The sequence below is a fragment of the Pan troglodytes genome, chromosome 20 (genome assembly GCF_028858775.2).
Source record: "Pan troglodytes isolate AG18354 chromosome 20, NHGRI_mPanTro3-v2.0_pri, whole genome shotgun sequence".
Taxonomy (NCBI): Eukaryota; Metazoa; Chordata; class Mammalia; order Primates; family Hominidae; genus Pan; species Pan troglodytes.
The window spans coordinates 4,763,442-4,787,144 of NC_072418.2; the positions used below are offsets into that span (position 1 = coordinate 4,763,442).

At 59.4% G+C, this 23,703-nt stretch overlaps 1 protein-coding gene across 4 annotated transcripts in view; it reads right to left on the reverse strand.

Annotated features, from left to right (window-relative positions):
• Positions 1-23,473, reverse strand: part of LMNB2 (lamin B2) — a 29,095-nt gene extending 5,622 nt beyond the window's left edge. Inside the window, exons 1-7 of one of the 4 annotated variants that reach the window (XM_016934652.4) lie at positions 23,147-23,465; positions 11,194-11,330; positions 4,812-4,968; positions 4,600-4,725; positions 876-1,046; positions 668-793; positions 175-395 (exon numbers count right to left, since the gene is read on the reverse strand). In XM_016934652.4, the coding sequence (XP_016790141.1) occupies positions 175-395; positions 668-793; positions 876-1,046; positions 4,600-4,725; positions 4,812-4,968; positions 11,194-11,330; positions 23,147-23,410 (1,202 nt within the window). In that variant the 5' untranslated portion in view covers positions 23,411-23,465. Of the gene's footprint in view, positions 1-174; positions 396-667; positions 794-875; positions 1,047-3,267; positions 3,619-4,599; positions 4,726-4,811; positions 4,969-11,193; positions 11,331-23,146 lie in introns of those variants that run through there. The other 3 variants (XM_054673493.2, XM_016934651.4, XM_016934655.3) reach the window with 3 other exon arrangements.
• Positions 23,474-23,703: the final 230 nt, after the last annotated feature.

The following is a 23,703-nucleotide window of genomic DNA, read 5'->3' on the forward strand; positions in this document are numbered from 1 at the left end:
GGAAGGTGGGACTGGTAGTGGGAGCCCCAGACAGCCCAGGGCACGCAGAGTGGCGGCCGCGACCCGGCCCCACCTCCACCCCTGCCCGGCACTCCCTGCAGCCCCGTCCCGCCTCTCCTCCTGCCCCGCCCCTCCTCCTCGCTCTGTGCTCCCAAGCCTCCTGGCCTGCCGCACCTCTCCTCCTCGCCCTCCAGGAGCTTCCGGTAGGCGTTGATCTCCATGTCCAGGGCCAGCTTCACGTCCAGCAGCTCCTGGTACTCGGCCAGCTGCTGCTGCATCACGTCCCGCATCTCCGTCATCTCCTGCTCCTTGGCGTCCAGCATCTTCCGGAACTTGTCCCGCTCCCCGGCCATGGCCTCCTCCAGCTCCCGAATGCGATCTTCAGCGGCACTGGCCTGCGGAGGGGGCGGGCGGCGAAGGTCAGGGCAGCCCGTGGGTCACAAGGCCCAGGTGATCCTGGGACTGCGGGAGATGGGCCCTCACCACAGACTGGGGCAGAGACCAGGCCTGGGCATGGGGCGCACGGGAGGGGAGGGAAGGGGCATCGCTGGGCGCCCCGAGGGCTGCATCCGATGCCAAGAGGCCAGAGCCCCACGCCCCGCACATCCAGGGCAGGGCCCAGAAGTCGGGCCAGGGGGACGGCAGACGGTGGCGCTGCGCTCATCACCTGCTTCTGGAGGCCGGAGAGCTGGTAGCTGAGGGACTCCAGGCGCATGCGGGCCTCCTTCAGCTCCTCGCGAGCCGCACTGGCCGCCTTGTCGTTCTGGTCAGAGCTCAGCTTGGCGCTGTCCAGCTGCGGGGAGACGGGCGGGTGAGCGCGGGCGCGGGGCGGGGTTCCCACCGGCCGCCCCCGCCCACCCGCCTGCCGGCCACACCTTGGCCTGGTAGGTCTGCTCCAGCTCCAGCTTGTAGAGCCGCACTTGCTCGTCGTGCTGGCTCCGCAGCTCCTCCAGCGCCTGTGCCATCTTGAAGTCGTACTCCTGCTGCCGGCTGCTGTCCACCTCCACCAGGCGCCGCTCGTGCCGCCGCCGCGTCTCCCGCACCTCCTGCGGACCAAGGCTTCGTGACCCTCCGGTCCCGCCTGGGCCCCAAGCACCAGGCCCAAGGGAGGGCTCAAAAATGTGCCAAGAGGAACCTCCAGGCAATTCCTGGTTCCTTGTGCACAAGTTAGAAACCGATACACGTGCAGGTGAGAGGCGACCCAGGGGCCGTCCACGCGCTAGAACGTGACTCAGCCACGAAAAGGAGCGAGGCTCTGACACCGCCACGGCATGGATGCACCTTGAGGACGTCACACTCAATGAGAGACGCCAGACACAAAAGGCCACACGGCGCGTGATCCCATTTCCATGAAATGTCCTGAAATATCCAGGACAGGCCCATCCACAGAGACAGGGAGGGGATGCATGGGGGCCAGGGCTGGGGGCTGCTGATGGGGAGGGGGTTCTTTTTGGGTGATGGAATGTTCTAGAATTAGAGGTGGTGGTTGCACAACCCTGTGGAGATCCTGCCAATGCTGAACTGTACACTTTAAAAAGGTGGACTTAAAATAGCCAGGCGTGGTGGCGGGCACCTGTAGTCCCAGCTACTCAGGAGGCTGAGACAAGAGAATCGCTTGACCTTGGGAGGTTGCAGTGAGCCAAGATCGCACCATTGCACTCCAACCTGGGCAACAAAGTGAGACTGCGTCTTAAAAAAAAAAAAAAAAAAAAAGTGACTCTCTCTCATAAAAGCCATTATTGAAGAAAGCGGGCCAGGCGTGGTGGCTCATGCCTGTAATCCCAGCACTTTGGGAGGCCGAGGCGGGCGGGTCACCTGAGGTCAGGAGTTTGAGACCAGCCTGGCCAACATGGAGAAACCCCGTTTCTACTAAAAATACAAAACTTAGCCAGGTGTGGTAGCAGGCGCCTGTAATCCCAGCTACTTGAGAGGCTGAGGCAAGAGAATCACTTGAACCCGGGAGGTGGAGGTTGCAGTGAGCTGAGATCATGCCACTGCACTCCAGCCTGGGCGACAAAGCAAGACTCCATCTCAAAACAAACAAAAAACAAAACAAAGAAAGGGAATTACTGATGTTCCCATCTCAGGGCCCAAATCACAGGGGGGCAGCAGACCCGGCCCTGACAGTGATGGGATGCCCGGGCCACAAGGCAGGGGAGCCACGGGGCAGCTGTCCTGACACAGGGCAGGGTCACGCCAGGGCAGAGGCACCAACTGGAGCTCACATGGCTCTCAGGAAGGAAACAGCCCCTTGCTCCTCTTCCCAGCTCCCCCCACTCTGGGACAGAAACCATGTCACTTTATCACCATGGGACTGGTTTATAAAAACAGCAGAGGTTGGGCACGGTGGCTCACGCTTGTAATCCCAGCACTCTGGGAGGCTGAGGCGGGCGGATCACGAGGTCAGGAGTTCGAGACCAGCCTAGCCAACATGGTGAAACCCCATCTCTATTAAAAATACAAAAATTAGGCCGGGCACAGTGGCTCAAGCCTGTAATCCCAGCACTTTGGGAGGCTAAGACAGGTGGATCATGAGGTCAGAAATTCAAGACCAGCCTGACAAACATGGTGAAAACCCCGTCTGTGCTAAAAATACAAAAATTAGTCGGGTGTGGTGGCGCCCGCCTATAATCCCAGCTACTCAGGAGGCTGAGGCAGGAGAATCGCTTGAACCCAGGAGGCGGAGGTTGCAGTGAGCTGAGATCATGCCACCGTACTCCAGCCTGGGTGACAGAGCAAGACTCCGTCTCAAAAAAAAAAAAAAATTAGCTGGGTGTGGTGCTGTGCACCTATAATCCCAGCTACTCGGGAGGCTGGGCCCAGTGTGGGCAACAGAGCAAGACTCCATCTCAAAAACAAAACAAAACAAAACAAAACAAAAACAGTAGAAACGCTTCTGAAGGAAGCTGGCCACCTTTGCAGTCAGCGAGGCGGGTAGCCCAGGCAAGCAGAGCCCTGCGAGCCGCGCACCCACCTGCACAGCCGCGCACCCACCTGCACAGCCGCCCTCCCGCCTTCACGGCTGCGCACCCACCTCCACGGCCGCCCTCCCGCCACCACGGCCGCGCACCCACCTCCACGGCCGCCCTCCCGCCCCCACGGCCACGCACACGGCCGCCCTCCCGCCCCCCACGGCCACGCACACGGCCGCCCTCCCGCCCCCCACGGCCGCCCTCCCGCCCCCACGGCCGCCCTCCCGCCTCCACGGCCGCCCTCTCCAGGACTCCGCACCCTGTGGGCTGCACAGGCCTGCGTCAGGCTCCCTACCGCAGCTCCCTGTGAGGGCCCCTCCAGGGCCTCTTCCCGGCCCCTGCACCGCCTTCGTGGGGCTTTTCCCAGGTGCCCTGTGGGTTCCACCTGGGGCACGTTCCTGGGCCCCCGCACAGAAGCCCTCGTGAGTCTCTTCACGGGCTGTCTCACAGGTTCCCCCACAGGCCCCCTCACAACTGCCCTGGCGGCCTCCCCTCTGGCTCCTGTGGGGGCCCCCCGACTCCCTGGGCCTGGCCGGAGCGGGGCGCGGCTCCTGAGCGGCCTGGACATCCCTCCACCAGCAGCCAGCAGCTCTCCCTGGACAGGGAGTGTGGGCCCGGCCGGCCCCGGCATTCCACCCTGCACTGTGACATCACAATTGGTTCTAAAGGACACAGGCTGACGCCTTTCCTCCCCACTCCCCTCTCCGAGCCCCTGGAGGCAGAGGCCCCAGGTGAGGGGCTGCAGGTAGGGGAAGGAGGCTGGGTGGGGAGCACGGGCCTCACCCTCGCTTTGGACAAGGAGGCCCTGTGGGAGGCTGGACGGTGGCACCCAGAAGATGCACCTGACGCCTGCCTCATGATCTAGCAGTTAGGATCCCAGGCGGCCAGGGTTCAGCTCTCAGGGTGGGAACACCAAGCTTTTAGAAAGGCAAGAAATCAAAGTAGACCTTCCTTGACACTGAAGAGATATGTTTTGGCTGGGTATGGTGACTCATGCCTGGAATCCCAGCAGTTTGGGAGGCCGAGGCGGATGAATCACCTGAGGTCAGGAGTTCGAGACCAGCCTGGCCAACGTGGTGAAATCCTGTCTCTACTAAAAATACATAAATTATCTGGGCATGGTGGTGCACGCCTATAATCCAGCTACTCGGGAGGCTGAGGCAGAAGAATTGCTTGAACCTGGGAGGCGGAGGTTGCAGTGAGCCAAGATCGTGCCACTGCACTCCAGCATGGGTGACAGAGTGAAACTCCATCTCAAAAAAAAAAAAAAAGACGTGCCCACGTCCCGATCCCCAGCAGCTGTGAATGGACCTTATTTGGAAATGGGGTCTCTGCAGATGCCATTAGGTCACTCTGGATGATCCAGGCAGGCCCCAAATCCAATGACAAGTGTCCTTGTAGGATACACAGAGTATGGACACAGGGGAGGCAGCCGCGGGAAGACAGAGGCAGACACTGGGGAGATGCAGCCGAAGCCAAGGGCACCCTAAGAGGCAGGAAGCAGCCTCCCTGGAGCCGTGGGAGGGACCCCGGCCACACGGTGCCCTCAGGCTTCCGCCCTCCACAGCCGTGAGGGTGGACTTTGCGTTTCCGCTGTGCCAGGCTGGAGGCCAGGCCACTCACTCACCTCCTCGAACACACTCTTCCGGAAGTCCAGCTCCTCCTGCAGGCTCTGGCAGCGGTTCTCCAGGTCCACACGCATCAGCGTCTCCTTCTCCAGCTGCTTTTTGGCCACTGCATGACCGTCCTCGGCCTGGGAGACACAGGACAGCGAGCTGGTGTGACAATCTGTCTGCTGCATATACCCTGCTGGGGCGTCCCGTGGCTCCTGGCACCTACCTTGGCCAGCTGGGCCCGCAGCTCAGCCACGTCACTCTCCAGGCCACGCTTGTCGCTGAGGGCGGCTGCCAGCTCCACCTCGCTCCGGTGGAACAGGGACTCCAGGTCCTTCACACGGCCCTGGGCCACCGTAAGCTCGCCCTCCCTCTTCTTGGCGCTGAAAGTCAAGAGGGCAAGTGAGCGGGGAGGGGCAAGGTCCATGGGGCCACAGGGAGCACCTCAGGGGGCGTCAGGCAAGCCCAAGGACAAGGTCACCGAGGCCTCCGAGCCCCAGACCTTCCCGTCCCGCAGACGATGCGGCCCCACGCGCCCAGGCAAAGGCACACGTGCCCTCATCATCTGCCCTGCACTGTCAGGAGTCCAGCAAGTGACAGGCACCAGCGCTTGGGACCACCCTGGAGGCATGGGCTTTCCCAGCCTCTCCTGCCCGTTCTGGACCCAGGACAACCATTTGGGGAGAAATTAATGCATCCTCTGTAAATGTTACAAAGGAAGACCCTGGCCTTTGAAGAGTCGGCCTTGTTTGTAAACTTAAGCTGTCTGAAGCAGGCTCACCTGGTCTTCCACTAAACCAAATTAGCTCCAACATTAGATATTTAAGATAGCAAATACTCAGGCTTTTTAAACACACAAATACTACCAGTGTGGATTGTAGGCACTTAAGCTTTTTTTTTTTTTTTTTTTTAAGAGACAGGGGTTCACTTGTTTGCACAGGCTGGTCTCGAACTCCTGGGCTCAAGGAATCCTCCTGTCTCAGCCTCCCAAAGTGCTGGGATTACAGGTGCGAGCCACCGCGTACGGCTGACTCTTAAATGTTTTTAAGCATAATTATAAGTCTTGGAGCTGAATTTCACCCCCTCCCCGCAGGGAACTAACTATATCCTCCCAAGCAACAGTGAGGACACCCAGGGTTCCGCAGCGTCACAACTGCTGACATCTGGGGTGGTCCTCAGTGAGGACACCCCGGGTTCCGCAGCATCACAAATGCCGACATCTGGGGTGGTCCTGAGTGAGGGCACCCAGGGTTCCGCAGCGTCACAACTGCTGACATTTGGGGTGGTCGAGTGAGGACACCCAGGGTTCCGCAGCGTCACAACTGCTGACATTTGGGGTGGTCCTGAGTGAGGGCACCCAGGGTTCTGCTGCGTCACAACTGCTGACATTTGGGGTGGTCGAGTGAGGACACCCAGGGTTCTGCAGCATCACAACTGCCGACATCTGGGGTGGTCCTGAGTGAGGGCACCCAGGGTTCTGCAGCGTCACAACTGCTGACATTTGGGGTGGTCGAGTGAGGACACCCAGGGTTCTGCAGCGTCACAACTGCTGACATTTGGGGTGGTCCTAGGCACTGCAGGGTGCTGAGCACTGTCCCTGGCCTCCACCCACTTCAGACCAGGAGCCTCTTGCTGCCCAGTTTTGACAACCACAAGTGTCCCCAGGAATCACCCAGTGTCCCCTGGGGACAGAATCACCCCAGGATGGGGACAACTGGGTGTATCTGGAATAACACAGCCAAGGCTGCTGGCTGGACATTGAAAGAACATCCACATCCAGGCGGCTCGAGCCCGTGGCCAGAGGTCAGAAGTGACAGGGACCTCTCCTGCCCAGCAGAATGCACTCCCGACTCTCCCCAGAGCCTTTTTTTTTTTTTTTTGAGTTGGAGTTTCGCTCTTGTTGCCCAGGCTGGATTGCAATGGCGTGATCTCGGCTCACCGCAACCTCCGCCTCCCGGGTTCAAACAATTCTCCTACCTCAGCCTCCTGCGTAGCTGGGATTACAGGCATGCGCCACCAGGCTCCGCTAACTTTTTATTTTTAGTAGAGACGGGGTTTCTCCATGTTGGCCAGGCTGGTCTCGAACTCCCAACCTCAGGTGATCTGCCCGCCTCGGCCTCCAAAGTGCTGGGATTACAGGCGTGAACCACTGCGCCTGGTCCCCCAGGGCCTTTCAAAAGACCACCTAGGCATTTGCCCAAGAAATGAAAGTGACCCATAGCTGAAAGTGACCATATGTCTGTCTAAGTATATCTCCATCAATAACTGTATTTATCTGTATAATCTATGTCCGTATATATCAATTCTACAGATGGCTGTATCTTTTTTTTTTTTTTTGAGATGAAGTTTCGCTCTTGTTGCCCAGGCTGGAGTGCAATGGTGCGATTTCGGTTCACTGCAACCTCCACCTCCCGGGTTCAAGCGATTCTCCTCCCTCAGCCTCCCAAGTAGCTGAGATTACAGGCACGTGCCAGCACGCCCAGATAATTTTGTATTTTTAGTAGAGACGGGGTTTCTCCATGTTGGTTAGCCTGGTCTTGAACTCCCGACCTCAAGTGATCTGTCCGCCTGGGCCTCCCAAAGTGCTGGGATTACAGGCATGAGCCACCGCACCCAGCCTTACAGATAGCTATATCTATCTATTGCTCTATGTATTACTTCTATCCATCTACCCATCATCCATCCATCCATCCACCCATCATCCATCCATCCATCCACTCATCCGTCCATCTATCCATCCACCCATCATCCATCCATCCATCCATCTACTCATCCATCCATCATCTATCCATCATCTCCATCCATCCATCCTTCCATCCATCCCTCAATCATCTATCCATTCATCCATCTACTCATCCATCCATCCATCTATCCACTCATCCATCCATCATCTATCCATCCATTATCTGTCTATCCATCATCCATCCATCTACTCATCCATCCATCATCCATCCACCCATCCAGCCATCCATCCATCATCCACCCATCTCTCTCTCTCTCCCACTAGCTGCCAAGCTCTCACTGTCTGTGGGACTCTTCCTTCCGTCCTTGTGTGACCCGGGGAGGGAGGGCTGCCTTCCCAGCTCACAGTGCCCTCCCTGCCCAGGATCCGTAATAAATCTTCAAACTTGTTTCCTATCGCTGTGCTGAATTTGCGCCTTCTGTCAGAAGAACCAGGAGCTGCCCCAAGCTGGGATCCCAGTGCCAGAGCGATGGTCGGGCAGGCATACCCTGGACACAGGTCAGACACAAGCTACAGGGCAGCCACTGTGTAAACAGGTCTCTCGTGTGAGGGGTCCCTGGTCGGGGGTCAGACAACCAGGTCTAAGGTCACCTGCCAGGTAAAAGCATCCATGCCGGGTACCCTGAACCCCGGGTCTGTCTCCATCCGTGCCGGGTACCCTGAACCCCCAGGTCTGCCTCCATCCGTGCCGGGTACCCTGAACCCCGGCTCTGGCTCCCGTTGTGTCCCGCCAGGGCAGGGTGGCCAGCCGCTCTGGCGCTGGACCTGGTGTAGCCAGGGCTCTCCACACACTAGAGGTGTGGCATCCGCTTGCTTTTGAGAGGCGTGAAGGCCAGAGACTTCGGCCACAAGGCTGATGCACCCTTGTCCGCAGCCCTCAGGGACACTAAGCTCTACTTCCCCACATGGAGCAGATCTCCAGCAGGGTCTGGGGTGCAGATCCCGCATCTCTGAGCACATGCCACACAGGCCAGGCCCTTTCGCTCAGAGGGCTGCGAGCCCTGCGGCCCTGCTGGGGATTTTTGCAGGGGTTTGGGGGAAGCTGGAATCTGTTGGGCAAATCCCGAGTGCCCGCTGTGTGGAAGGCACCGCTCTCACACCAGAGGTGCATCTAGAACCCTTGCCTTACACTGCGGGACGTCCTTGCGGAGGGAGGCATCAGCGACACAGGCTGCCCACCAGACAGGAGGTTGCCTGGGGGCAGGGCTGGAGTGGGGCTGGGAGACAACCCTGGGGGCAGAGACCTGAAGGAGCAGTGCTGGAGGAGCCAGGGCCACCGCTGCTGAAAAGCCTTCCAGGCAGGCGAGCAGCAGTGCAAAGGCCCAGGGGTGAGGTGGAAGAGGCAGGCTGCAGAGCAGCTCAGAGGACTGGAGCGGAGATCAGGGAATCTGGGAAGGTCCTCAGCAACTCGGTCTAAACCACAGGGTTCTGCAGGACTGCAGGGCACACCCAGAAGGCAGGGTGCGGGCTCCCAGGGCTCAGACCCGTTTCCTAAGCGCCAGGCGCTGAGTTAGAATCTTCAGCTGGGTGCCCAGGGTTTTGTGGCAGGCTCTGGCTTGTTAGGTCCTGCACGCTGCTCCCAGTTTCTCTGATTGTGGGGTTTTGGAGATAAATTTGTTAGGATAAGAAAAACATTAGGCTTGGCCCAGTGGCTCATACCTATACCCAGTGCTTTGGTAGGCTGAGGTGGGAGGATCACTTTAGCCCGGGAGTTGAAGACCAGCTTGAGCAACATAGCGAGACCTCATCTCTACAAATAATAAAAAAATTAGGCCAGGCATGGTGGTTCACATCTGTAATCCCAGCACTCTGGGAGGCCAAGGCGGGTGGATCGCTTAAGTCCAGGAGTTTGAGACCAGCCTGGCCAACTTGGTAAAAAAATTAGCTGGGCAGGGTGGTGTGAGCCTCTAATCCCAACTACTCAGGAGGCTGAGGCAGGAGAATCGTTTGAATTTGGGAGGTGGAGGTTGCAGTGAGCCGAGATTGCACCACTGCACTCCAGCCTGGGTGACAGAGCAAGACTATGTCTCAAAAGGAAATAAATAAAAAATAAAAAAAATTAGTTGGGTGTAGTGGTGCATGCCTGGGGTCCCAGCTACTGGGGGCGGGGCTGAGGCAGGATCACCTGAGCCTGGGAGTTCGAGGCTGCAGCGAGCTATGATTGTGCCACTGAGCTCCAGCCTGGGCAACAGAGACCCTGTCTTAATGAAAAGGAAAAGACGGGCCTCTCTGTAGATGCCACGCACTGCTCAGGAGATTGTGAACTGGGAATTCCTCAACACCTAGGGCGGGCACTGTGTAGCATTTTCTTTTTTTAATGTTTTAATTTGAGGTGAAATTCACATCCTGTACATTTCAACATCTTAAAGTGAACAGTTGAGAGGCGCCTGATGCGGGGCCAGCAGCAGCTCTGTCCCGTCTGCACGGTGCAGTTCTGACATTTCAGAGCTCCGTGCACCCCTGACCAAGCTCTAGTCATCCCAGAGCCTGCATGGCTCCAATGATGAACCTGCTTATTAAGCACGGTGGGTGCTGGAGGTAGACAGCGCAGAGCCGCTGCCTGAGCAGGTCCCGGCGTGCACCTGTGCTGTGTGGGATGCGCTGAGAGTGGGCAGCCTGTCCTGGCTGGTGCCTGGCCCCAGGGTCCCCGGCTCATGGCCACCATCAGGGCGCAAATGGTCCCTCCTGGAGCCCCAGGCCCCGGGCAGGCGGGTGGTGGTCCCTGGGCTGACCTGGAGGGTCTCCTGTTGGGGAAGGGAAGTCAGCTCTCCACGGGAGCAGCGCCAGCCCAGGAAGGAGGAGGGCGTCGGATGGAGAGGTCACCTGCAACCACGCATGGGGGCCCCGGCACTGCTGGACACGGGGTCCCCGGTCATTCCTCTGGCCACACTCCAACTCAGGGACAACGTGGATTCTCAAGCCACTGGCTGCTGTCACCCCCGTACCAGGTGGCCGAGGTGCCACCCCTCCTGCCAGCAGATCCCTCCATGCTGAGCCAGGCCTGCGTGGCTCTGGGAGAATGAGCAGTGTGGGAAGACCCTGACCCACCCCAGCCTGAGGAAATCCGAGGCACCTGCAGGTGGCTGAATGCTGGCGGCCGGAGACCACGGAAGACAGTGTCCACACGCAGGGCACCAGAGACCTCGCTCTAGCTGGAGCCTCGCATCAAGAAAAGCCTTGAGCTCAGTGTTTCACTGGCCTCCTGGCTCCTCTGAATAAATATTCCTTTTGTCATCATCGTTCTGTTTAAATTGCTGCCCAACCACATCTCACGCCCAGAATCAGGCAAGACTCACTGCCAGGCTGAGAGGGGAGATCGTTTCTGCCGATGGACACAGTTGTCACCCAGAAGGACTTTGCAGCCAACCCTGGGGCAGCCCAACAACCCATGAGCACCCTGGTCACACACCACACACCGGAGCGTCCCAACAGCTGGGACAAAACCCCGGCACCAAGAACATCCAACTGCAGGGAAATGCCTACGATGGGGCCTGAGGTCAAACGCGTCTCACGGTGTCCACTGGGCGCCGCCCGGGGTCTAGGTAAGCGTGTGCAAGCGCGTGTGCACACTAAGGAGACAGGCCAGGCTGACCAGGAAGCCCTCTCTGGGGAGGCTGGCGGGAGATTTTACTTGTGAGCTTAAGCTGCCCTGCGCTTCCCGCTGTCCGATGTGAGCATCTATCACTTTCCTCAGCACAGAAAAAGTGACGTGGCAGCCACTGGTGGGGGAGAGAGGATGGCAGCTGTGAGCTCCAGGCTGTGCCCGTATCAGAGCGTGCCCCGCACGAGCCCAGCGCTCACCTGCCCCCGTCCACCCCGTGGTGTCGGGATCAGGGTGACGTCGTGCCCAGCCCAGACCACTCACCTCTTGTTGACCTCGTCCAACTCTGCCCTCAGCTTCCCAATCTCTATCTGCAGCCGGGCACGCTCTCGAGCCGTCTCATCCAGGACTCTCCGGGCATCGGCCAGCTCCGACTCGTACAGCGCCTTGATGCCACTCACCTGGGGAGACCCAGGACAGGGTGAAGCGAGAGGGACCCTTCCCCTTGGACTACAGCAGTCAGGGGGCCCGGCCACTGGCCCTGCTCAGATTCCCAGGGACTGGCACGCAGAGAGAGAGGATGGCAGCCTGGGGACACTGGGACACCCTGTGTTGCCCATCTCACAGACACAGCAGAGGGAGCCCCCTGTCGGGGAGGGGCTGGCAACCAGGAGGAAGCCAGGCGACCCTGGGTCCCAGCCATCCCAGGAGCCTCCTCCTCTGCTGCGGCCCCCTCTGGAATGATCATCTCTCCACAACAGCTCCAGCTCCAGCTCCCAGAACAGCGGTGCCCAGTGCTGGAGACCAAAGGCCCTGGGCCTGGACCAGCACAGCAGCTGGATGGAGCCTGTCCCCTTCCCCGGAGGACCGGCCACATCTGGACATGCAGCCCCTTGGCCGCTGTCACAGCGACACGATGCCTGGCCATTAGGTGCATTTTTCACACTCTCGGTTTCAGAACCAGAAAACTGGTGGGATGTTTAATCAAGGATCTCTCCCGCTGGGCACCATGGACACTGGGCTGATCACTCTCGGACAAGTGGTGATGACAGCAACCCGGGGCCCTCCCAGACCCCACTGGGCCTGAGAGCCCCCTGCCCCCACCAGCCTCTGCAACCTGGAGTCCCCTCCTATACCCCTCTGGGCTCCTGAGACTCCCCCCAGGCCTCTGCAACCTGGAGCCCCCGCTCCCCCAGACCCCGCTGAGCCCAAGATCCCCCACTTCTGCCAACCGGGGACCAGCCCGTGCCCCTCTGTGCCCCCACCTCGCACGCAGGCACATGGCCCAGGCTTAGGCTGGGCTGTTCCCTGGGATGGAGGGAGGAGCATCTGGCCTCCCCATGCCGTGTCCCCCCGACAGGCCAGCTGCCAATGTGGTGGCTCGGAGGCTCCAGGACGGAAGCTCCCACCCCTCGATCACAGGGATCTGCAGTCAGAGTCCCCAACTCCCCACCCCACCAGCGGCCCCCACCTTTCACCCCTCGATCACAGGGATCTGTAGTCAGAGTCCCCAACTGCCCCCCCCACCAGCGGCCCCCACCTTTCACCCCTCGATCACAGGGATCTGTAGTCAGAGTCCCCAGCTGCCCCCCCCACCAGCGGCCCCCACCTTTCACCCCTCGATCACAGGGATCTGTAGTCAGAGTCCCCAGCTGCCCCCCACCACCAGTCGCCCCCACCTTTCACCCCTCGATCACAGGGATCTGTAGTCAGAGTCCCCAGCTGCCCCCCCCACCAGCCACCCCCACCTTTCACCCCTCGATCACAGGGATCTGTAGTCAGAGTCCCCAGCTGCCACCCCCACCAGCCGCCCCCACCTTTCACCCCTCGATCACAGGGATCTGTAGTCAGTCCCCAGCTGCCCCCGCCCACCAGCGGCCCCCACCTTTCCCCACGGAGACCAGCCCAGCCAGCAGGGACACGGGGAGGGGCTGGAGAGCCAGGGGTCACCAGGGCAGGCAGAAGCAACTGGAACACCCTCTGGGCCGCCCGGCTAAAGAAAGCCCCTCCCTAAGCCCCGCGCAAAGCCCCCAAACCCGCCCCTCTCGAGGGCCTCCGGGTGAACTCGAGGCACATGCAGTGCCAGGGAAGGCGACCTCTTCACTTCCTACTAATCCTGCTGCGACCACAGCCGCCACCTGCCCGGCCTCTGCACGCGCCAGCTGGGGGCACAGCTCAGGCTTCTAGTGGCCTTCCTGCCTCCCCTCCTCCCACAGGGCCATGCACTCAATGAGTTTAAAAATATGTGGAAGCAAACCGCAGTGAGATGCCACTTCGCACCCGCCAGGGCGTCCGTCAAGAAGACAGACAGTCGCAGGTGCGGGCGAGTACGCAGAGAAATCGGAACCTCACAGGCAGCGGCAGGAACCTGAGCTGAGGCAGCCCTACAGAAAACAGCCCAGGGGCTCCCCCAAGAGTCACAGAGCCACCCCGTGACCCGGTAACTCCACTCCTGGGTGTGGACCCAGAAGACATGAAATTCACATCCATGCATGTTTGAAAACTACACATGGTGCCAGGCACGATGGCTCACGCCTGTAATCCCAGCACTTTGGGAGGCCGAGGCGGGCGGATCACGAGGTCAGGAGATCAAGACCATCCTGGCCAACACGGTGAAACCCCGTCTCTACTAAAAATACAAAAAATTAGCTGGGCGTGGTGGTGGGCACCTGTGGTCCCAGCTGCTTGGGAGGCTGAGGAAGGAGAAAGCGTGAACCCGGGAGGCGGAACTTGCAGTGAGCCGAGATCGCGCCACTGCCCTCCAGCCTGGGAGACAGAGTGAGACTCCGTTTCAAAATAAATAAATAAATAAATAAAATGAAAAATAAAAATAAATAAAAAAATAAAAGCAATGCGGTCCCTCCACCGTCCACACACAGGAACATGACCCAGCTGTGTAACGGAGCAAGGTTCTGACACCACAGTGTGGATGCCCCTTGAGGATGTCACACTCATGAGACGCCAGACACAAAAGGCCACACAGTGTGTAATCCCATTTCCATGAAATGTCCAGGTCAGGCCAGTGCACAGACACAGGCAGCGGGTGTGTGGGCAGCGGGGCTGGAGAAGGGGACGGGGAGTGAGTGCTGAGGGGACAGGCTTCTTTTAGTGGGGATGAACGTTCTAAAATTGGACACATTGCTGGTGGCACAGCTGTGGAGATATGAAAACGCGAAACCTGCGGGTGAGCTGGGTGAACCGTATGAGGCGGGAATTAACTGCTCCGGCTCTGGTGCTGAGGAAAAGGAGGGCCGGAGGATGGCAGGCGGAACCAGGCCCAGCACCGCCCGCTAGAACGCCGTGATGTTCCCACAGCCCTACAGGGCCAAGGGTGTCTATGCAAGGTGGGTACAGGGTCGGCCTGCATCTGGAGGGCCGCACCCCCATGTTACAGGCGAGGCTCCTGTGCAGAGGGCTGGGGGCCTGCCAGGACGCACCCCTTGGCAGTGACCGGGCCTCTTCTGAGGTGGGACCCTCAGCCTCAAACCAACGCATGCTGGGCCATCTGGACAAGTCAGAGTCTCAGGCTGCCCCAGCACCGCAGCTCCAAGTCCCGTCAGCCTACAGTGGGGCGGGATAAGGGTTCCCAACCTGATTTTATATATGGGAAAACTGAGGCATGGGTCAGTAAAAAGCCTCCTCCTGACCATCGCTGGGTCCTAGACATATCAGGTCTGCGGGGACCAATTGTAGGACAGGGACCCACAGAGGCAGCAGTGCAAAGCGAGCTCCTCCCGCGGCACCCCGGCCACCCCCAAGCCCTCCCTCCCATGCAGGCGATCATCTGGGCCGTGCCCTCCACATCTGTGTCCTGGGAACAGACTTCTAGAATAACCCAAATCAGGAAAAAGGGGCCAGCTCCACGCCCCAAACAGCTGGGCACCAGGTGCAGGCATGGTGGTGTCTGCCTCTCCCTCAAAGCTCCCAAATGCCCCTAACCTCAAGGGAGGGGCTGACGGGACACCCTCAGGATGGGGGTCACACACGAGCTCTCCTGTCCCCACAGAGAGAGAACTGACTGCGGCTCACGAGGCAGAGGGGCCAGGATGAACAAAACAGCAGAGTTTCCAACAAAGACAAGATCAGCGCCGGGACACACAGGAGCCCGTTCAAGGTGAGAAAAAACAGCAACTCTGCAATGGCAGCCACACGCACAGAGGCATGCTGGGCACCCCCAGACCATGTGCACAGCGGTCCTGTAAGACTCTAATGCAAACCTGGCATGGGGGCTCACGCCTGTCATCCCAGCACTTTGGGAGGCTGAGGCGGGCGGATCACGAGGTCAGGAGATCAAGACCATCCTGGTTAACACGGTGAAACCCTGTCTCTACTAAAAATACAAAAAAATTAGCCGGGCATGGTGGCGTGCACCTGTAATACCAGCTACTCAGGAGGCTGAGGCAGGAAAATTGCTTGAACCCAGGAGGCAGGGGTTGCTGTGAGCCAAGATTGGGCCATTGCACTCCAGCCTGGCGACAGCCAGACTCCACTTCAAAAAATAAAAACAAAAAGAATCTAATACCATATTCTTACTGCACCTTTCTTGTGTTTATTTACTTATTTTGAGACAGAGCCACACCCAGCCTGGAGAGCAATGCCGCAATCACAGCTCACTGCAGCCTCAAACTCTGGGCTCAAGCAATCCTCCTGCCTCAGCTGCCCCAATAGCTGGGACTATAGGCACACGTACTACTATGCCTGCCTAATTAGTTTCTAACTTTTTTTTTAAGAGATGGGGTCTTGCTATGTTGCCCAGGCTGGTCTCAAACTCCTGGACTCAAGCAATCTGCCTGCCCCAGCCTCCCAAAGTACTGGGATTATAGGCGGGAGCCACCGCACCCAGCCCTTTCTCGTGTTTAAATGCTCACATACTTACCATTGTGTAACCGGTGCCCACAGCATTCCACAGAGGAGCGGGCGGTGTGGGTCTGTGGCCTAGGAGACCACGCCCGAGCCTGGGTGTGTGGTGGCTTCCACCATCCGGGAGTGTGGGAGTGCACTCTACCATGCCCACACAAGGGGCACGTCTCCTAACGACACGCTTTCCACAAGGTATCCCTGTCACTAAACGACACCTGACTTGAATTAATAGTTTGTTCATTGTAGATTTTTTGAATTAATTGATTTTTTAAAAACATTCCATTAGGGCCTGGCGCGCTGGAGCATGCCTGAAATCCCAGCACTTTGGGAGGCTGAGGCAGGCGAATTACTTGAGGTCAGCAGTTCGAGACCAGCCTGGCCAACATGGTGAAACCCTGTCTCTATTAAAACACAAATTAGCTGGGTGTGGTGGTGGGCGCCTGTAATCCCAGCTACTCGGGAGGCTGAGACAGGAGAATCACTTGAACCCGGGAGGCGGAGGTTGCAGTGAGCCGAGATCACGCCACTACGCTGCAGCCTGGGTGGCACAGAGAGACCCTGTCTCAAAAAAACATATACATATGTCCGGGTGCGGTGGCTCACGCCTGTCATCCCAGCACTTCGGGAGGCCAAGGCGGGTGGATCACCTGAGGTCAGGAGTTCGAGACCAGCCTGACCAACATGGAGAAACCCTGTCTCTACTAAAAATACAGAATTAGCCAGGCATGGTGGCGCATGCCTGTAATCCCAGCTACCCAGGAGGCTGAGGCAGGGGAATCGCTTGAACCAGGGAGGCGGAGGTTGTGGTGAGCCAAAATCACGCCACTGCACTCCAGCCTGGGCAACAGAGTGAAACTCTGTCTCAAAAAAAAGAAAAGAAAATACATATACATATACATATATATATACATACACACATATATATGTATATATTCCATTAAAACATTACTCATCCCATCACCCCAGCGTGACCATGAGCAAAACAACACACAAACCCCCACTGAGGAACATCCTACTGCACACCTGCCCAGCCCGCTCAGGACCAACCAGAACCTCTAACCAGGAACGTGGAGGAAACTATCAGCCTGGAGGAGCCTGGGAGACAGTGACGTAGTCACTAAATGTCACGTGAGATAGTGGATGGGGTCTTGGGGCAGGAAAGGACATTGGGGAAACTGAGGAAGTCTGAATACATGATGGATGTTGCTGGGCGCAGTGGCTCACAGCTGCAGTCCTACAACTTTGGGAGGCTGAGGCAGGAGGATCAGCCTGCCTCAGCCTTCCAAAGTGCTGGGATTACAGGCATGAGCCACCGCACCTGGCATAAGATGATGGGAGGCTGAGGCGGGCAGATCACCTGAGGTCAGGAATTTAAGACCAGTCTGGTCAACATGGTGAAACCCCATCTCTACTAAAAACACAAAAATTGCACCATTGCATTCCAGCCTGGGCGAGCACAGGGCAAGACTCTGTTGCCCAGGCTGGAGTGCAGTGGCACGATCTGAGCTCACAGCAACCTCTGCTTCCCGGGTTCAAGCGATTATCCTGCCTCCCAAGTAAATGGGACTATAGCCGTGCATCACCATGCCCAGCTAATTTTTGTATTTTTAGTAGAGACGGGGCTTCACCATGTTGGCCAGGCTGGTTTCAATCTCCTGACCTCGTGATCCGCCCACCTCGGCCTCCCAAAGTGCTGGGATTATAGGTGTGAGCCACTGCGCCCAGACGGTTTTTACATTTTTAAATGGCTAGGGGTAGCCAGGAGAGGTGGCTCACGCCTGTAATCCCAGCACTTTGGGAGGCAGAGGCTGGCAGATCCCCTGAGGTCAGGAGTTCGAGACCAGCCTGACCAGCATGGTGAAACCCCATCTCTGCTAAAAATACAAAAATTAGCTGGGCGTGGCAGTGCAAACCTGTGATCCCAGCTACTGGGGAGGCTGAGGCACGAGAATCGCTTCATCGCCTGAATCCGGGAGGCAGAGGTTGAAGTGAGCGGAGATTGTGCCACTGCATTCCAGCCTGGAAAACGAGACTGTCTCAAAAACAAAAACGATAAAGGCCAGGGGGCAAGATGAAGAGACTTTGTGACACAGGCAGATTCTATGCACTTCACAGTTCCATGTGTATAAGTAAAGTTTTATTGACACATAGCAGCACCCACTTATTCACCTATGGGCTAAGGCAGCTTTCACCCTATGGCAGAGCTGAGTGGTTCAGATGGAGACAGTCTGGCCTTTTTTAGAAAAAGTCTGCCGACCATGCCTGGTCTGCTGTGCTGTGATGATGAGGAAAGTTCTAGAGGCTGGGGCACCTCACAAAGACCCTTTGAGCCTGCGGAACGGGTGTGCCGGGGCAGGACGGCCTCCCTGTGCTTGTGAGGCGCTGCAAAGGGCTGGGGACAGGCTGGGCCTTTTCTTTCCTCTTTCACGGCATCTAGCAAGTGCTAGGCTTGAGGGAAGTCAACAAGTGTGTCCACACATGTGGGCCTGGCAGGGCTCAGATAGCCTGAGATGGCCTTTGCCTGGGACCCCTCGGACACACAGAGCAGCACAACTCGGCTGGAGGAGGCCACGGTGGGACAAAATGGCCCGGCTAAGAACTACAGCCCTGTGCAGAAAATGCAAACACCGGCTTGGGGTCACTTCCAAAGTGGACTCCATCCTCCACGCTCGCCTGGGCCGCCTCCGAGACCCCCTCCAGCAGCCCTCAGCAGCCAGGGGACACCGGGGCGGGGGAAGACAGAAGATGCCGAAGCCAGGTCTCCTCCCTCGGGAATGTAAGGCCTGGCAGGGAAGTACCTGGAGTACCTGCCTCTCCCGCGCCTGGACACGGGCCACAGCACGGCCTCCCTGCACCTGCCCCCGCCCCCAGCACTCAGTGATCCTCCTTCAACAAATACCCATCTGGCCAGCCCCCACCCCACCCTTCCCCAAGCCCTCCAACGATGCTTGTATATGGCGATTCATCCACACCGCCAAAAGACACCCCCTAGTGTCACACGGGAATGTGGAACCCATGCTTGGCCTGGTTTTGTACGAGTGTGCAAGGGTGAGCTCCTGCGGGCAGGAAAGAAGTAAGCAAGTTAGCCGGGCATGGTGGTGGGCGCCTGTAATCCCAGCTACTCGGGAGGCTGAGGCACGAGAAGCCCTTGAACCCAGGAGGTAGAGGTTGCAGTGAGCCAAGATCACGCCACTGCACTCCAGCCTGGGCGACAGAGAGAGACTCTGTCTAGAAAAAAAAAAAAAAAAAAAAAGGCCAGGCATACTGGCTCACACCTGTAATCCCAGCACTTTGGAAAGCTGAGGCGGGCAGAACACAAGGTCAAGAGATAGAGACCATCCTGGCCAACATGGTGAAACCCCATCTCTACTAAAAATACAAAAATTAGCCGGGTGTGGTGGTACACGCCTGTAATCCCAGCTACGTAGGAGGGTGAGGCAGGAGAATTGCTTGAACCTGGGAGGCAGAGGTTGCAGTCAGCCGAGATCACACCACTGCACTCCAGCCTGGGCGACAGAGTGAGACTCTATCTCAAAAAAGAAGTGAGAAAGGCGTGTGTGAGGACCTCAGGGGCTGCCACACACCAGGATGCTGTGAGTCGTGTTATGAGCCTGAAAAAATCTGAACTGAGTCCCTCACGCCTCCCAGCAGGCTCCTTGGCCTGGCCATTCTCATGGGGGCTGTGTTACCCTCATGGAGGCTGCGTCATCCTCGTGGGGGATGGGTCAACCTCGTGGGGGCTGCGTCATCCTCATGGGGGCTGGGTCATCCTCGTGGGAGCTGGGTCATCCTCGTGGGGGATGGGTCATCCTCGTGGGGGATGGGTCAACCTCGTGGGGGCCAGGTGATTCTCTTCTCGGGGCGCTGAGCAGCACCCAGCCTCCACCCACTCTGTGCCGATGCCGTCTCCCTCCCCATGTGACAACCAAGGGCATGCCCAGCCTTGGCCAAGAGTCCCCTGGGGGCAGAAGCTGGCCAGGTGAGAGAGGCCCTGCTGTCCAGGTGACCTGCATGCTCTTAGGCCTGACACCCCAGGTCCCTTCTCGTTCAGAGCTCCCTCCCCTGCCCCCATCCTGCCAGGCTGAGCCTGAGGCTGCTCTCTGAACCCCACCTGGCCCACCTGTGTCTAGAAGGCCCCCAGCTATTCCAGGTCACTCCCTCCATGTGGGCCCACGTGACGCCCCCCCACCAGCGGCCCCCACCCCAGCAGGCTTCCAGCTCTGCTCCCCACTAGCCGGGTTCCTGGCCCACTAGTCGCAGGCGGAACTCCCAGCTGTCCCCTGCCACATGCCCTGCAGACACGGCTGGGTGACAGGGCTCACGGGGGGGCCAGTGTGTCACCTGCTGAATGGCTGCCTTCACTGGAGTCAGACCCGCATTTCACCCAGCCTGAGTGAACTGAGTTGTAAAGGACGCTGCTGCGGCCCCGAGAGGTGGCTGGGCCAGGCTCCCTCTAGGGCACAGGGCCGGTCCAACAGGGCGTCCAGTGGGGCTGGGGCTGGTACCTCCCCAGCACTCACCAGGCCCTGCACCCTCAAAGCTCCCTGCAGCTGTTCGTCCCATTGGCAGGTGGGACAACAGAGGCCCAAAGACAAGAAACCAGCTCTAACCCTGCACGCCACGGGTCCAGCAGGCGGCCTCTAAGTTGGGACAACTCCGCACTGGACAGATGGCAAGATGGAGGCTCCAAGAGACACAGGGGCCTGCCCAAAGCCACACTAATTGAAAAGCAGGGGACTGGCCGGGCACGGTGGCTCACACCTGTAATCCCAGTACTTTGGGAGGCCGAGGCAGGCAGATCACCTGAGGCCAGGAGTTTGAGACCAGCCTGACCAGCAAGGCCAAACCCTGTCTCTACTAAAAATACAAAAATGAGCCGGGCATGGTGGTGAACACCTGTAATCCCAGCTACTCGGGAGACGGGGGCAGGAGAATCACTTGAACCCGGGAGGCAGAGGGTGCAGGGAGCTAAGATCGCGCCACTGCACTCCAGCCTGGACGACGGAGCGAGACTCTATCTCAAAAAAAAAAAAAAAAAAAAAAAAGAAAGAAAGAAAGAAAGAAAGAAAGAAAAGCAGGGGACCCCACCAAGCACTGATCTTCCTTCTACCTCCCTGAAGGCACCAGCTACATTCTTTCAGGTTCCCTGTCCCCAGGGCACTGTGAAAACAACCCACAGGGAACTACTGAACAAAAGTTAACCTGCTGTGGCCCCACACACAAGTAAGAGGTGGGTATTCTAATTATACCCATTCCAAAGGCGAGGGCACTGAGACCCAGAGAGGGTAAGTGACTAGCCCAAGGTCACACAGAGGGTAAGTGGCTCCCAGAAATGACCCGACCCCCTCAACAAGCAGCTCTTCTCCCAGAAGCCTACCACCTCCTCTGATCTCCAGATGGCCGAGTGGGGGCTGGGCGCTGCAAATCCCGACTTCAGCACCCGGCTCTCCCAACAGGACACTGGGACCTAGGGACCCCAGGACCCCAACCCATGGCAGGAATCAAGTGGGTGCTCCTGCCTGCCCCCCGTTCTGGAGTCCTGTCCTTGGATTGGGCATGGCCAGTGGGAGGGACAAAGAGCCTCCCCAGGGTTAGGTTGGGGGGCAGGACAGATTGCACCCAGACCCCGACACCCCGACCTCACGTCCCCTTGGTGGGCAGACTTTCCCGCCTCTTCTCCTTCAGTCTGCACTGAAGCCTCGGGGCCCATCAGAACCTCAACACTTTCCACCGGACCCAAGATCCCAACTCTCACCCTTCCTTCATATTCTCTTGGGGGCAGAACCTGCCAGGCCACCGCTGACACCAGGGCACAAATAAGGGACTCCCAAATTTCCCGTGGGACCCCAAGGTATCAGAACCTCTCCCTCGGCCCCCTACCCACCTTGGGCCTGGTGAGAGATGAGGGGCCTAATTCCCACCCCAGTCACTAATCTCTTCTGGATTCATCAGGGAACTCGCTAAAGCTCCAGGGAGAACTGAGACCACGTGACTCACCCCAGAGACTCCAGGGAGACCCCCCACACACCCCATCTTGGGCCTCCTCAGAGGGCCTGGGCCCCCCAGTCTCCTTGGAGCCCAGAGACCACCCCCATTCCACCCCAGATACCCCAATACCCAGCTTCATCCCCAGAGACTCCCACTCACACCCCCTCAGTTGGGGGGGTCCGCCAAGTCTCCTTGGAATCCTCTGAGGGACGAGGCATATGGGGGGCTGCAGCCCAATACTCAGGGAGCCCCCAAATCCCCAGGACCTCTCTTTGGTGGGGAGCCCTAGTCTGTAACCCCCATGGCCCCAAAATGCACCTCTCACGGAAGGGTCCCCAGAGCTAGCTGGAGGCCCCTCTGCAGCCCTCACTCAGGACACGGAAGATCTCCTGGGACCCCCTCCATAGGTGGGGCATTCCTGGTCTGCACTTTTCACTCAGTGCCCTAGAAACCCCCTGGGGGTCCCCGAGAGAATGGGCCACTCCGGTCTGCACCCCTCCCAAGGGGTCCCCCAAGATCTCAGAAACTGCGGTGGGCAGGGCCTGCCCAGGTGGCACCCCTCACTCAGGGTCTCCCCCTGGAGATCCCCGAGGCCAGGCTGTCCCCACCCCTGCTCAGGGTCCCCCGCGATCGCGTACCCCGCGGTGGGCTGGGCCTGGCCGAGCTGCACCCCTCACTCAGGGACCCCTTGAAACCCCCTGGAGACCCCCAAGCCGGGACCCTTCCCGGTCTGCACCCCTGCCCAGGGTCCCCGCGATCGCGCACCCCGCGGTGGCCAGGACCTGCACCCTTCATCCAGGAGCCCCCCCCAAACCCCCTGGAGACCCCAAGCCGGGAGTCGTTCAGAGTCCCCGGCGATCGCGCGCCCCGTGGTGGGCGGGGCCTGGCCGAGTAGCACCTTTCACTCAGGGACTCTCCGAAACGCGGCGGAGATCCCCGAGGCCGGACTGTCCCCGTCTGCATCCCAGCTCAGGGTTCCCCGCGACTGGGAGCCCCGCGGTGGGCTGGGCCTAGCCGAGCAGCACCCCTCACTCAGGAGCCCCCAAACCTCCTGGAGACCCCCGAGCCGGAGCCTGTCCCCGTCTGCACCCCCGCCCAGGGTCCCCGCGATCACGCACCCCGCGGTGGGCGGGGCCTGGCCGAACTGCACCGCTCACTCAGGGGCCCCTCGAAACCCCCTGGAGACCCTCGAGACCCGGGCCCGTCCCTGTCTGCACCCAGGGTCCCAGCGATTGCGCACCCTGCGGTGGGAGGGACCTGGCCGAGCTGCACCCCTCACTCAGGGGCCCCCCGAAACCCCGCGGAAACCCCCGAAGCCGGGGCCCGTCCCCGTCTGCACCCCCGCCCAGGGTCCCCGCGATCGCGCGCCCCGCGGTGGGCGGGGCCTGCCGGCTGCACCCCCGCCCGGCCCCTAAGCCCCGGCGCCCACCTCGCGCGTGGTCACCTCCTCCTTCTCTGAGATCTTGAGCAGCAGCCGGTCGTTCTCCAGCTCCAGCGCGCGGACGCGGTCGATGTAGTGCGCCAGGCGGTCGTTGAGCTCGCGCAGCTCCTCCTTCTCCTGCAGCCGCGACAGGCGCGTGGGCGACAGCGGCGTGGCGGGCCCGCCCGCGCGGCCGGGCAGCGGCGTGGCCATGGTGGCGGCGGCTCGCGGCCTGCGCTGCTCCCGACGGCGGCCCGGGCTCGGCGGGCTCATTCAATCCGCGCCGCCGGCTGCAAGATGGCGCCGCGCCGCGCCGCGCCCGCCGCCCGCCGCGGCGGGGCAGCCTGGGACTGGTAGTCCGGCCGCCGGGCGCGCGCGGGGCACGCCGGAAGTTGAAGTCTCCGTCCAGCTACCGCTTCGCAGAGGCGCTGACTCCAGAGACAGACTGCCTGGCTGCAAACTCCCAGCTCCGCCACGAGGAAACAGCGTTGGGTTGCTTTCTAGTACCTGTTTCCCCACTTAGAGAACCTCAAAACGTGTTCAAAGAACCAGACACAAAAGGCCAT